Here is a 13,708-nt window from a genome sequence, read left to right as displayed (position 1 = left end):
CGGGGTACTTGCAGGGGTGCCTCAGATTGGTGGTCCAGGACCAATTCAAATTATTTTACAGTCAATGTAATAGACAAAACCAGTGCTTGTGGCTGCCATATGTGGACAAACAGAAGCGAATCGAGCTGTGTCTGGATCCTGATTAAGCACCTAGACATTGCACCAATACACCACTCTACTGTACTAATTACCCCACATTACCACAGTATTCACACCTACAGTATGGGTCATATTGCTGCTACAGAAAATTATGCTAACTGATCATGTACAACTGCCTAGAAAACATTTCCTACAATAATTTACAAAATAACGAAATGTGCCATTATTTTGGGGTTTTCTTTTAATTTTCATAAAACATTTAGTTACTAAAGATTTTGGTATTAAGGTTTCTTATTTCGGTGATATGAAACGTCAAAATTGAGGATACTGAATTTGTGTACAAAATAAACACATGAAATCTCACCAATTATTGTAGAGCGCAAATGTCCAACATGAAACTTTTTAGCAATATTGGGTGAACTGCAACAGGAAGCAAAAATAAATGGTAAACATTCTGTAATATGGCATGACTATGTAAACTTATTTCAAACTGTTTTGTATTACTTATACTTGAAAATTTTAAAATTCAAAAATAATTTTTGGTTGCTCACCATTGAATCCTTTTCTCTGAATCCGGCTGGGGGACACTGGACAATGGGATTGCTGAAGAGGACCACGGGAGCTGGCACTTAAACAAAACTCCCCTCAGCAACTCCCAGTAGGTCAATGCGAATTAAGTGCCTGTTGGAGCTGGGCAGCTTTGGATGGGGCTGCAGGTGGCAGCCCTTCTACTGTTAGTTTTTTGTTTGTTAAGACGCACTGAGAAACCCTTTTCTCAGCTTCTGGTTTTTGATAACCTCCTCCAGCCACCCCAGCTTGGATCATCGTAACCAGGATGCGAGTCTCCTTGGTTGGGACACTGTGGCCTTACATCTTCGCCTCCAGGGTTGTTGATCATCATCAGAGGCGACCCTACCGATAAATGTGCTCAAGCTGCGAGCCTTCTATCTGGCTCTGTTGGCGGCGCAGTCTGTGCTGGCTGGCCGACCAGTGCAGATTCAATGGGACAACGACACCGCGGTGGCGTATGTGAATCATCAGGACGGCACCAAAAGTACGAGAGTGATAGCGGAGGTGTCCCGCATTTTGTCCTGGGTGGAGGCCTTTGTTTCGGGAAAACCATTGTCACTTTTAATAATACATTTTTTCTATGACACTTGGAATTCGTTCCAATGTCAGAATGAATGCCCGTTGCTCCAGTGTGTACCCAGCTTAACAGATATGGGGGTAAATGTTTGATACTCCCGATATAAGGGAAGAACTGGTATTAGTGCATGTTATTTACACTGATACCGCTTCTCCCCCATGTATTATAACGACAGTGCGTGCTCCGTGACAGTTGCGTCATACGTCATTATCGGCGCTGTATGATAGCACGCCAATGCGCGGGGCACCACTGACCGTTCCGACAGCTGCTGGTGTCTTTGTCCATACACCACAGCCAGGGACAGTGCTGTCCCTGGCTGCAGGCTACATGAGATCTCGTGTGAGTAGTGAGATCTCACGCATATGCCCTGGAGCCGGACAGGGGGAGAGACACAGTGCATCAGCACTAAGCTGATACGCTGTGCTCTCTAGCAGGTATTGCTGGAGCCGGTTTTCACGCCTCTGCTCCGGCAAATGAGATGTTCTTACATTTCATCGATATACCTTCCTGCTTCTTCTCGGTAATGAGGCTAGGCAGGAAGAGCTATAGCGGCACGATATGTACCACTATAGTACATCTACCACATTAGTCTGGGTGTAGTATGGAAGGCCGACTGCCGGCATACCGACAGCGTGGCGAGCGCAAATGAGCCTGCGCTCGCCACGCTGCGGGCACTTCTCCCTCCAGGGTGGTCGTGGACCCCCACGAGGGAGAAAAAGTGTTGGTATGCCGGCTGTCGGGATTCCGGTGACGGAATACTGTGCGCCAGGATCCCGACAGCCGGCAACCTGAATACCACCCCATTAGTCATACCTGCAACACCATAAAGAGGTCATCACTGATGTTTACAATTATTGATGCTAAGAACTTCACTCTGAATTTAAGAATATCATATACCGCATTGCCTAATATCACAGATACTGAGATTGACTTGAATGTCCAAAGCCTTGTAGACAGAAATGCGAAAACCCGTCTAGATATGTATTGGGAGATTATTGTCACCTTGTCACAGACTGGGTACACATTAGAAAAATATATCGGTAACAGATCGGCGGGTGCATACACCAGATATGTCTGTGAATGACGTCATTCACAGGCATATTGCATCGGCCCTGCAGCACAGCTGATGCTGATATATCTTGCAGATATATTGGCATGTCAGGCTTTGTGTACAGGCGACCCAGCGACGGGTGTAGTATGGCTGACCGGCGGTCTCCTGACCGCAGGTCAGCTTACCGACGCCGGGATCCCGGCAGCATACCGACGCCAGGATCCCGGCGGGGAGGGGCGAGTGCAGCAAGCCCCTTGCGGGCTCGCTGCGCTTGCCACGCTGCGGGATCGGTGGCGACCTGCGGTCGCCACGGGTTCTATTCCCACTCTATGGGTGTCGTGGACACCCACGAGTGGAAATAGTCCCTGTTGGTCGGCATGCCGACCATCGGGATACTGAGCCGGCGGGATGGTGGAGGAGGTCACGTGACTGTCGGTCAGCAGACCGCCGGTCACATGAATACCACCCCCAGCGACTGCCCGTGCACTGGCTCCATGAACTAACATCACAAATTCAAATGCCCACCCAAGTTGCGACGTCTGCAGAGACATATAGATCGGTCAATTGGTAAGTGTGTATGCTTACCAAATAGGCCGCTATGTCGGCGGATCGGTCGGCATAGTGTGTACCCAGCCTTACAATATGTTGTTATCCATTTAACCCTATCTGGAATGTCCAGAGAACACCAACTTAGTAACATATCCGTGAAGCATTAATATACTTGTGCTTTGACCCACAGTCAGCATTAGGAATTCTGGTAAGCGTTTTTCCAGTGGATACTTTTATTCAGAGTCAATTTTTTTAAAAGATGCATGTTTTACATGATGTATTATAAGTGTCTAATAAAAAACATACAAAAAAAACACTCTTACAAGTCTCTTTTCAGTGGGTAAATTAGCGCTGTTTTTCTTACCAACCAGTAATTAATCTGCTACTGAGATTTACAAGCTCCACATTAGTAATTTAACCAATATCGATAAGCATTATGAGATTACACAATAAATTTCCCCTACATGAAAATGGTGAATGCAATTGCATTCTTTTTTCTTTATAGAACTTTTTCCATGCAGTATACACTATTACACAAGTTATCTTTTCTCTGCACATTATCCATACTATCCTATAAGGTTGGAGAAGCGATATAACCATCTTCCACTATTAGTTATATATTTTTAAATCTGCTGAAGGACTCCACCACCAACAAACGTGTACATCTCTGTGGCAGCACGCATTTCACTCCTCAACTAAGTCATAAAGATTTATGCTGTGCATTGTGCCAAAGTCAGACGTTTTCTTACTGTTGCCATAATGCTTTGCCCTAAAGTGAGAACTTCAAAACGGAGTATAATGAGCAAAATCCATTATAATTGAAAAGAGGATTTTAACTACCTACCGATAAATCCTTTTTTCATAGTCTATAAGGGATACTGGGGACCTTAGTACGATGGGGTATAGAAGGGGTCCAAAGGAGCCAGTGCACTTTAAATTTCTTCCACAGGGTGTGCTGGCTCCTCTCTTCTATGCCCTCACCTACAGCTCAGTCTAGGAAAACTGTTCCCGAAGGAGATGTACATACTTGAGAGGATACATGACAAACAACGAGTGGTGAGATTAACGTACCAGCACACAACACAACAATGAGCTAGCAACAGCTAGCAAAACACAACAGAAACAGTTGTTGAAACAACTTCACACAAGAACAAAACCTTGCAGGAAGGCGCAGCACAGAGGCGGGCGCCCAGTATCCCTTATGGACGAGATAAGGATTTACCGGTAGGTAATTAAAATCCTCTTTTCTCTATCATTCATAAGGGATACTGAGGACCTTAGTACAATGGGGACGTCCCAAAGCTCCCAAACAGGGTAGTAACGTGCTAAGATGCTTGAAACACTGTACGTCCAAACTAGACATCTTCTGCAGCCAGACTATCAAACCTGTAAATCTTGAGAAACGTGTTTGTCCCTGACCAGGTAGCGGCCCGACACAGTTGTAGGGGCCGACACTCCCCGGGCAGCCGCCCAGGAGGAACCCACAGACCTTGTGGAGTGGGCCATGGTAGACAGAGTAATAGGCAAGGCCGTCGAAGCGTAGGCCTGTTGAACAGTAAGCCTAATCCAATGTGCAATAAACTGCTTTGAAGCAGGACGACCCTTTTTGAAAGCATCATACAGTACAAAGAGGGAATCCGATTTTCTGACAGCAGCAGTCCTCTTGATATAAATTCTCAGGGCTCGCACCACATCCAATGACTCAGGAACTAAGGAAGAGGTTGAAGCCGTCAGAACCACAATAGGCTGAGTCAAGTGGAATACCACCTTAGGTAGAAACTGTTGTCGAGTCCGGAGTTCCGCTCTGTCCTCATGAAAGACCAAGTAGGGACTTTTACAGGACAAAGCACCAAGTTCGGAGACACGCCTAGACGAAGCCAAGGCTAGGAGCATAACCGTCTTCCACGTAAGGTATATGTCCTCCACTGACATCAGAGGTTCAAAACAAGAGGACTGTAGAAAGGACAAAACCACATTTAGATCCCAAGGTGCCGAGGGTGGCACAAAAGGAGGTTGGATGTGTAGGACACCTTGCAGGAATGTCTGGACTTCAGGCAAAGCAGCAAGTTTCTTCTGAAAGAAAATGGACAAGGCCGAGAACTGAACCTTTATGGAGCCCAACCTTAGGCCCATATCCACACCCACCTGTAAGAAACGCAGAAAGCGCCCCAGGTGGAAAGCTGCAGGAGGATATTTTCGGCCCTCACACCAGGAGACGTTTCGTTTCCAGATATGGTGGTAGTGCTTCGACGTAACCGGTTTCCTGGCTTGAAGCATGGTAGTAATAACTTTTCCCAAGATGCCCTTCTCAGCTAGAAGGTTCCGCTGAACCGCCATGCCATAAAATGAAGCTGCCATAAGTCCGGGAAGACGAACGGTCCTTGTTGAAGATCTTCCCTTAGTGGTAGGGGCCAGGGGTCTTCTATGGCCATCTCCAGAAGAACCGCATACCATACCCTCCGAGGCCAGTTTGGGGCGATGAGAATCGCCTGAGCTCCCGCTCTTTTGATTTGCTTTAGAACCTTGGGGAGCAATGGAATCGGAGGAAACAGGTATACCAGCTGGTAATCCCATGGAGTCGTCAGCACATCCACCGCCTATGCCAAACGGTCCCTCGTTCTGTAACAATAGCACTAAAGCTTGCTGTTGAGCCAAGAGGCCATCAGATCGATCTGTGGGCAGCCCCACAGATCTGTGATCAGTTGAAACACCTGAGGGTGAAGACCCCACTCTCCTGGGTGGAGGCTGTGACGGCTGAGGAAGTCTGCTTCCCAGTTGTTGACTCCTGGAATGAATATGGCCAACACCGCCCTTGCATTCTGTTCGGCCCAGCGGAGAATCTTGGTTACCTCCCTCATGCAGGTCCTGATCTTTGTTCCACCTTGCTGATTGACATAAGCCACAGCCGTGGCGTTTTCCGACTGTACCCGAATGGCCAGACCATGGACCAGATGAGCTGCCTGTAGCAGAGCATTGTAGACCGCTCTGAGTTCCAGTATGTTTACAGGGAGACGGCTTTCGAGGAGTGACCAACGGCCTCGGAACTGTTGTCCCTGGGTTACCACTCCACAGCCACGAAGGCTGGCATCTGTGATCAAGAGAATCAAATACTGAATCCCGATGCTCCCCTCTCCATGAGGTTGGAGGATTGCAACCACCGCAGGGGGAGATCCTGGCCTGTGGTGAGAGACGTATGATCTGGTGCATCTGCAGATGTGAACCTGACCATTTCATCAGGAGATCCAGTGGGAAAATCCTTGTATGGAATCTGCCAAATTGAATGGCCTCGAAGGAGGCCACCATCTTTTCCAACAGATGGGTGCAGATATGTACCGAGACCCGGTCCTTCTGCAGAATGACCAGAACCAACTCCTGAATTGCGTTCGCCTTGTCCGAAGGGAGGAACACCTTCTGAGCCACCGTGTCCAGGATCAACCCGAGAAACTGGAGACGCTGGGTTGGCTCCAGGTGGGACTTTGAAAGTTCAGAATCCCCCTGTGGCGTTATAGCAAGGATGTAGTGCGGGAGATGCTGTCCAGCAGTACTTTCTTCGATCTTGCTTTGATCAGCAGATCGTCCAGGTAGGGGACAATGTTCACACCTTGAATCCTGAGTTGGAACCTCATTTCCGCAATCACTTTGGTGAAAACCCTTGGGGCCGTAGATATGCCGAAGGGTAGCGCCTGGAACTTGTAAAGTTTCTGTAGCACAGCAAACCTAAGGTAAGCTTGATGAGGCGACCATATCGGTATATGGAGGTAAGCATCCTCTATATCCAGGGAAACCAAGAACTCTCCCTCCTCCAGACCTGAGATCACTGCTCTCAGAGACTCAATTTTGAACCGGAAAACCCGCAGATAATAGGATTTTGGTACCTACCGGTAAATTCTTTTCTCGTAGTCCGTAGAGGATGCTGGGGTTCACATTAACATAGTAACATAGTATCTGAGGTTGAAAAAAGACAATTGTCCATCGAGTTCAACCTATTTGTGGTCTCCTATGCATGATGATTTGACTAAAATTTCTGACTGATGCTGCTGTCAGCCGTTGCATTTTATCCCTATTTATTGTAACTATAATGCATGACTATGCACCATACCCCTGGATATCCTTATCCATCCTTATCCATTAGGAATTTATCTAACCCATTCTTAAAGGTGTTGACAGATTCCGCCATTACAACTCCCTCGGGCAGGGAATTCCAAACACGTATTGTCCTTACCGTAAAAAATCCTTTACGCCGTATTGTGCGGAATCTCCTCTCCTCTAACCTGAGCGAGTGTCCACGAGTCCTCTGTGTTGATCTAACCAAAAACAGGTCCCGCGCAAGCTCTGTGTATTGTCCCCTTATATATTTGTAGATGTTGATCATATCCCCTCTTAGTCTCCGCTTTTCCAATGTAAACATGCCTAGTCTTTCAAGCCTTTCCTTGTATTCCATCGTCTCCATGCCCTTAATTAGTTTGGTCGCCCTCCTCTGTACCTTTTCAAGCTCCAGGATATCCTTTTTGTAGTACGGTGCCCAGAATTGTACACAGTATTCAAGGTGTGGCCTCACTAGTGATTTATATAACGGGAGTATAATACTCTCGTCCCTAGCATCAATACCCCGTTTTATGCATGCTAATATCTTATTAGCCTTCTTTGCTGCAGTCCTACTTTGGGTACTGCTGCTTAGCTTGCTATCTATGAGGACACCCCACATTAGTACCATGGGGTATAGACGGGTCCACCAGGAGCCATTGGCACTTTAAGAGTTTCAGAGAGTGGGCTGGTTCCTTCCTCTATGCCCCTACTACCAGACTCAGTCTAGAAACTGTGCCCGAGGAGACGACATACTTCGAGAGAAGGATTATACACAGATAGTGGTGAGATTCATACCAGCTCACACATACAAGGCACGTCAAGCCAACTAGCTTGAACTACTCAGCAACAGCTGAAACATTACTTACCAAGTAACAATGCAGTACTCAACTAAAACGAAGTTGTACTGAACCAAATAACATTTGCAGGAAAATGAAGCGCTGGGCAGGCGCCCAGCATCCTCTACGGACTACAAGAAAGGGATTTACCGGTAGGTACCAAAATCCTATTTTCTCTTACGTCCTAGAGGATGCTGGGGTCCACATTAGTACCATGGGGATGTAACAAAGCTCCCAGAACGGGATGGAGAGTGCGGAGGCTCCTGCAGAACTGATTGACTAAACTTCAGATCATCAGAGGCCAAAGTATCAAACTTGTAAAACTTTGCAAACATGTTCGACCCCGACCAAGTTGCAGCTCGGCAAAGTTGCACTGCCGAGACACCCCGGGCAGCCGCCCAGGAAGACCCCACCTTACGAGTAGAGTGGGCCTTAACAGAATTTGGACACGGCAGTCCTGCCGTAGAATAAGCGTGCTGGATAGTAAACCTGAATCAGCGAGAGATCGTCTGCTTAGAAGCAGGACACCCAATCTTCTTGGGATCATATAGGACAAACAGAAAGTCAGACTTTCTCTGACGAGAAGTTCTCTTCACATAGATCTTCAGAGCCCTTACAACATCCAAGGACTTTGAAGCAATTGAGGAGTCAGTAGCCACTGGCACCACAATAGGTTGGTTGATATGAAATGCCGACACAACCTTCGGAAGAAACTGCTGACGTGTCTGGAGCTCAGCTCTATCTTCATGGAAGATCAAGTAAGGGCTTTTACAGGATAAAGCCCCCAGCACGGACACACGTCTAGCAGAAGCTAAGGCCAACAACGTGACCTCCTGTAGAGGCTCAAACTAATCTGACTGGAGGAACTGCAACACCATGTTAAGGTCCCAAGGCGCCGTAGGCGGTACAAAGGGAGGTTGGATATGCAGAACTCCCTTCAAAAAAGTCTGAACCTCAGGGAGGGCAGCCAATTGTTTCTGAAAGAAAATGGATAGGGCTGAAATCTGGGCCTTCACAGATCCCAACCTTAGGCCCATATCCACTCCTGCTTGCAGGAAGAGGAGGAAACGTCCCAGCTGAAACTCCACTGTAGGAAATTTCCTGGACTCACACCAAGAGACATATTTCTTCCAAATACGATGGTAATGTTTAGACGTTACTCCTTTCCTAGCCTGTATGAGGGTAGGAATAACCTTCTTCGGAATGCCCTTCCGAGCAAGAATTAGGCGCTCAACTTCCATGCCATCAAACGTAGCAGCGGTAAGTCTTGATAGGCGAACGGCCCCTGCTGCAGCAGGTCCTCCCGAAGAGGAAGAGGCCTCGGCTCTTCTTGCAGTAGATTCAGAAGATCTGCGTACCAAGCCCTTCTTGGTCAGTCATATCTATTTGGGGAAGTCCCCAAAGATCTGTTAATTCCTTGAACACCTCCGGATAGAGACCCCACTCCTCCGGATGGAGATCGTGTCTGCTGAGGAAGTCTGCATCCCAGTTGTCTACTCCCGAAATGAAGATGGCTGACAGCGCTAACGCATGCTTTTCTGTCCAGAGGAGTATTCTTGTCACCTCTGACATTGCCGTTCTGCTCTTCGTTCCGCTTTGTTGGTTTATGTAAGCCACTGTTATTACGTTGTCCGACTGCACTTGAATGGTCCGATTTCTTAGAAGAGATGCCGCCTGAAGAAGGCTGTTGTAGACGGCTCTTCGTTCCAGGATGTTGATGGGCAGGCCGGCTTCCAGACTTGACCACCGTCCTTGGAAGGTTACTCCCTGAGTGACTGCGCCCCAGCCCCGGAGGCTCGCATCCGTGGTTAGAAGGACCCAGTCCTGAAACCCGAACCTGCGGCCCTCCAGGAGGTGAGGCAATTGGAGCCACCAAAGGAGTGAAATCCTGGCCTTTGGCGACAGACGAATTCTCTGGTGCATGTGGAGGTGAGATCCCGACCACTTGTCCAGAAGATCCAGTTGGAAGGTCCGAGCGTCGTAAGAGGCCACCATCTTTCCCAATAGCCGATTGCATTGTTGAACCGACACCCAGGGTGGCTTCAGGACATCCCGGACCATAGCTTGTATCACCAACGCCTTTTCCTGCGGAAGAAACACCCTCTGCACTTCCGTATCCAGGATCATTCCCAGAAATGACAACCTCTAGGTTGGTTCCAAATGTGACTTTGGAAGGTTCAGAATCCAACCGTGACTCTGGAGCAGTCATGTTGTGAGAACAATGGACTGCAGAAGCTTCTCCTTGGACGATGCCTTTATTAGCAGATCGTCCAGATATGGAATGATGTTCACACCCTGCTTGTGGAGGAGAATCATCATTTCCGCCCTCACCTTGGTAAACACCCTCGGTGCTGTGGAGAGGCCGAATGGCAAGGCCTGGAACTGGAAATGACAGTCCAGCAATGCGAAACGGAGATAAGCCTGATGCGGCAGCCAGATCGGAATATAGAGGTACGCATCCTTGATATCCAGTGATACCAGGAATTCCCCCTCTTCCAGACCGGATATCACCGCCCTGAGAGACTCCATCTTGAACTTGAACTCCTTTAGAAAGGGGTTCAACGATTTTAGGTTCACAATGGGCCTGACTGAACCATCCGGTTTCGGTACCATGAAAAGGTTTGAATAGTAACCTTTGTTCAGCATGTGAGGTGGTACTGGCACAATGACCTGTGCCTCCAGCAGCTTTTGGACAGCGTCTTGTAGTACAGTGCTGTCCTCCAACATAGTTGGTAAGCCTGACTTTAAAAAGCGATGAGGGGGGAGTCTTTCAAATTCCAGCCTGTATCCCTGTGACACAATATCTACCACCCAGAGATCCAGACCAGACGATACCCAGACATGACTAAAGTGTCTGAGTGTCGCTCCCACTGGCCCCACCTCCGGGGCGTGAAGTCTACCGTCATGTGGAGGACTTTGGTGTACTCGAAGCAGGCTTTTGTTCCTGGACTTAACCCGACCTCCCTAAAGAAGGTGTTGGATGTTCTGGCCTTTCTAAGCTTGTTAGGCCGAAAGGACTGCGTTGCAGATGAAGAGAAAGATTTCTTTGGAGCAGGTGCTGCTGAGGGAAGAAACGGAGACTTACCCGCTGTAGCCGTGGATATCCACGCGTCTAGAGCTTCCCCAAAGAGAGCCTGAGCTGTATAGGGTAGGGACTCCACACTTCTTCTGGATTCCGCGTCGGCCGACCACTGGCGCAGCCACAGTCCCCGACGAGCTGAAACAGACATGGAAGAGATTCCCACAGCCCAGGTCTTTCATGGATTCTACCATAAAACCTGCTGAATGTTGTGTAAATACAATGCAACATCATCCCTATCCATAGTATCCAAATCCTCAAGTAAGGTAGCCAACCACTTTACTATTGCCTTTGCAATCCATGCAGTAGCAATAGTGGGGCGTAATATGGCCCCTGAAGCAGTGTACATTGATTTAGCGTGTTATCAATTTTCCTATCAGCTGGCTCCTTTAAGGTGGTAGATCCTGGAACAGGCAAAACCACCTTCTTTGAGAGTCTGGACACAGATGCGTCAACAATCGGCGGGTTTTCCCATTTTTTCCTATCCTCCTCAGGGAAAGGAAATGCCACCTGGACCCTTTTAGGGACCTGGATTTTTTTCTCAGGGTTTTCCCATGCTTTTTCAAATATAGCATTCAATTCCTTAGATGCAGGGAAGGTTAGCGAGGCTTTTTTATTTTCAGTGAAAAAAGCCTCCTCAACCTGCTCAGGTGTGGTATCATTAACATTTAACACATCCCTGATAGCCTCTATCAACAACTGCACCCCCTTTGCAAGAGATGCGGACCCCCGCAACACATCCCCATCACCATCTGTAGTGTCAGAATCGGTATCCGTGTGATCTTGTGTGACATGCACAAGCACACATTTGTGGGGATATATAGCTGGACATCCTGAGTTACCAGAAACCGGCTATACTGCCATAGAACTCTGTAATACCTGGGTTGCAGATTTATCACTTGCAACTCTGTCAGAAATCTGAGAAATCCAAGATTTGATAGAAGAAAACCACTCAGATTCCCTTGCTGGTATCTGTGCTAAACCAGTGCTATCCTGATTACATGGAATGGGATCATCCTGGGGGGATAAATCCTCTGCAGCATATGACACAGTGTCCCTGGACATAGCTAAAGGCGACCACCAAACACTCCACACACACACACACACACACACACACACACACACACACACACACACACACACACGTGGGGGCAGACAGAGTTTCCCCCCCCCAAGTATGGCAAGAGAGTGACAGAGATTGGAGCCAACCCACACACAGCGCTTTCAGCAAAGGGAGACCCCTTATGAGCGCTGACTGTGCACCTTAATAGGATACACAGTCGTTTTACAGCCTCCCCTCCCTTCTACAAACCCCTGGTACTGTGTACAGAAAGCTGGAGTTGCTGTGGAGGGACCTCTTCTTCCATCCAGCGCTGTGCAGGCAGGAAAATGGCGCTGGAACGCTGCTGGGTCCGCTCTGAGAAGCTCCGCCCCCTTAATGGCACCGTCTTCCCGCTCTCCAAGGATTATACTGGCCTGAGGAAAAATGTGCTGGCTAAGATCCACGGATCCCGACAGACTTCTGGACCAGCGTGGGGGTAAGCGCTGGCCCAGGGCACCCCTCACAGCACTGCACCATGTGCCTTTGAGCCTTCCCAGGAGCGCAGTTAATACTGCGCTCCCTCCCCTCTGCCACCATCTTCACACCGGCCCCCCGCTTGCAGGGGGGGGGGGGTCAGTGTCTGTCTCACCACATCTTCAGCTCTGTAAGGGGTTGGCGGCATGCTGCTGGGGCGAGCGGTCCCCTGTGGCGGAGAGCGATCCGACCCCTCTGGAGCTCAGTGTCCAGTCAGCGGAGACAGTGGTTCAGACCCCGCAGGGCGGACACTGCTCCCCCCTTAGTCCCTCGCTGCAGGCAGGCTGTTGCCAGCAGACTCATGTAAAAAAATAAACTCTATACCCTATACCCTATGATACTAATGTGGACCCCAGCATCCTCTAGGACGTAAGAGAAATGGGTTTAACGATTTGAGGTTCAAAATGGGTCTCACTGAACCACCCGGATTTGGTACCACAAAAAGGCTGGAGTAGTATCCCTCGCCTTGTTGTTGAGGTGGCACAGGAACAATGACCTGGGTCTGGGCTAACTTTTGAATGGCCTCCTGCAACGTGAGGCGCATGGTTTCTGAAGCTGGTGAACCCGACTTGAAAAACCTGAGAAGTGGAAGACTTTAGAATTCCAGCTTGTAGCCTTGGGAGATCAGATCTTTTACCCAGGAGTCCTGGCAGGAGCTGTTCCAGATGGAGCTGTAGAATCTCAGACAAGCTCCCACCATGAGGTCCGCCCGGAGGGACATCATCATACTGAGGGTTTGGAGGAGACAGAGCTGACGCCCTGCACCTGGGAAGCGGAGGTGGCAGGTTTACGAGACTTACCTCTTGAACCTCGTGTCGCATTTGAGGCACCTTGGGCCTTACCTTTAAAGTGCGGCGTCCGAAAGGACTGCAGAGATGGCCCAGTGTAGGAACGTCTAGCTGGTGGAGCAGCTAAGGGGAGGTACGTGGACTTACCAACAGTAGCCTTCGAAATCCAGGTATCCAATTCACCCCCAAACAGCCAATTTCCTGTGAAGGGTAAGACTGCCACGCTCTTTTTTTGACTCCGCGTCCGCCACCCACTGACGTAACCACAACACTCTGCGTGCGGAAAACGCCATGGTAGCAGTACGGGCATTTATTACCCCAATACCTTTGGTGGTATCACAGAGGAAGCGGGCAGGCTCCTGTATGTGCTGAATTAGTATCACCATATCAGCTGGGGAGTTGTCCCCAGCAAGGCCCTCTCAGATGTTACCTGCCCAAGTATGAATGGCATGTGTCACCCAACGACTTGCATTAACAGACCTCTGGGAGGTCCCCGC

The 13,708-nt window shown here is 48.8% G+C and overlaps 1 protein-coding gene across 2 annotated transcripts in view; it reads right to left on the bottom strand.

Annotated features, from left to right (window-relative positions):
* Positions 1 to 13,708, bottom strand: part of RARS2 (arginyl-tRNA synthetase 2, mitochondrial) — a 133,182-nt gene that overhangs the window by 88,026 nt on the left and 31,448 nt on the right. For both annotated transcript variants that reach the window (XR_010176011.1, XM_063916934.1), the window contains exon 6: positions 464 to 519. Coding sequence is in view for 1 of the 2 variants with exons in the window: in XM_063916934.1 (XP_063773004.1) it covers positions 464 to 519 (56 nt within the window). In the remaining variant the exon portion in view is untranslated. The remainder of the gene's footprint in view (positions 1 to 463; positions 520 to 13,708) is intronic.

The sequence above is a fragment of the Pseudophryne corroboree genome, chromosome 4 (genome assembly GCF_028390025.1).
Source record: "Pseudophryne corroboree isolate aPseCor3 chromosome 4, aPseCor3.hap2, whole genome shotgun sequence".
Classification (NCBI taxonomy): Eukaryota; Metazoa; Chordata; class Amphibia; order Anura; family Myobatrachidae; genus Pseudophryne; species Pseudophryne corroboree.
The sequence above is the reverse complement of the archived record's forward strand: the minus strand, read 5'-3'. Positions and strand labels throughout refer to the sequence as shown.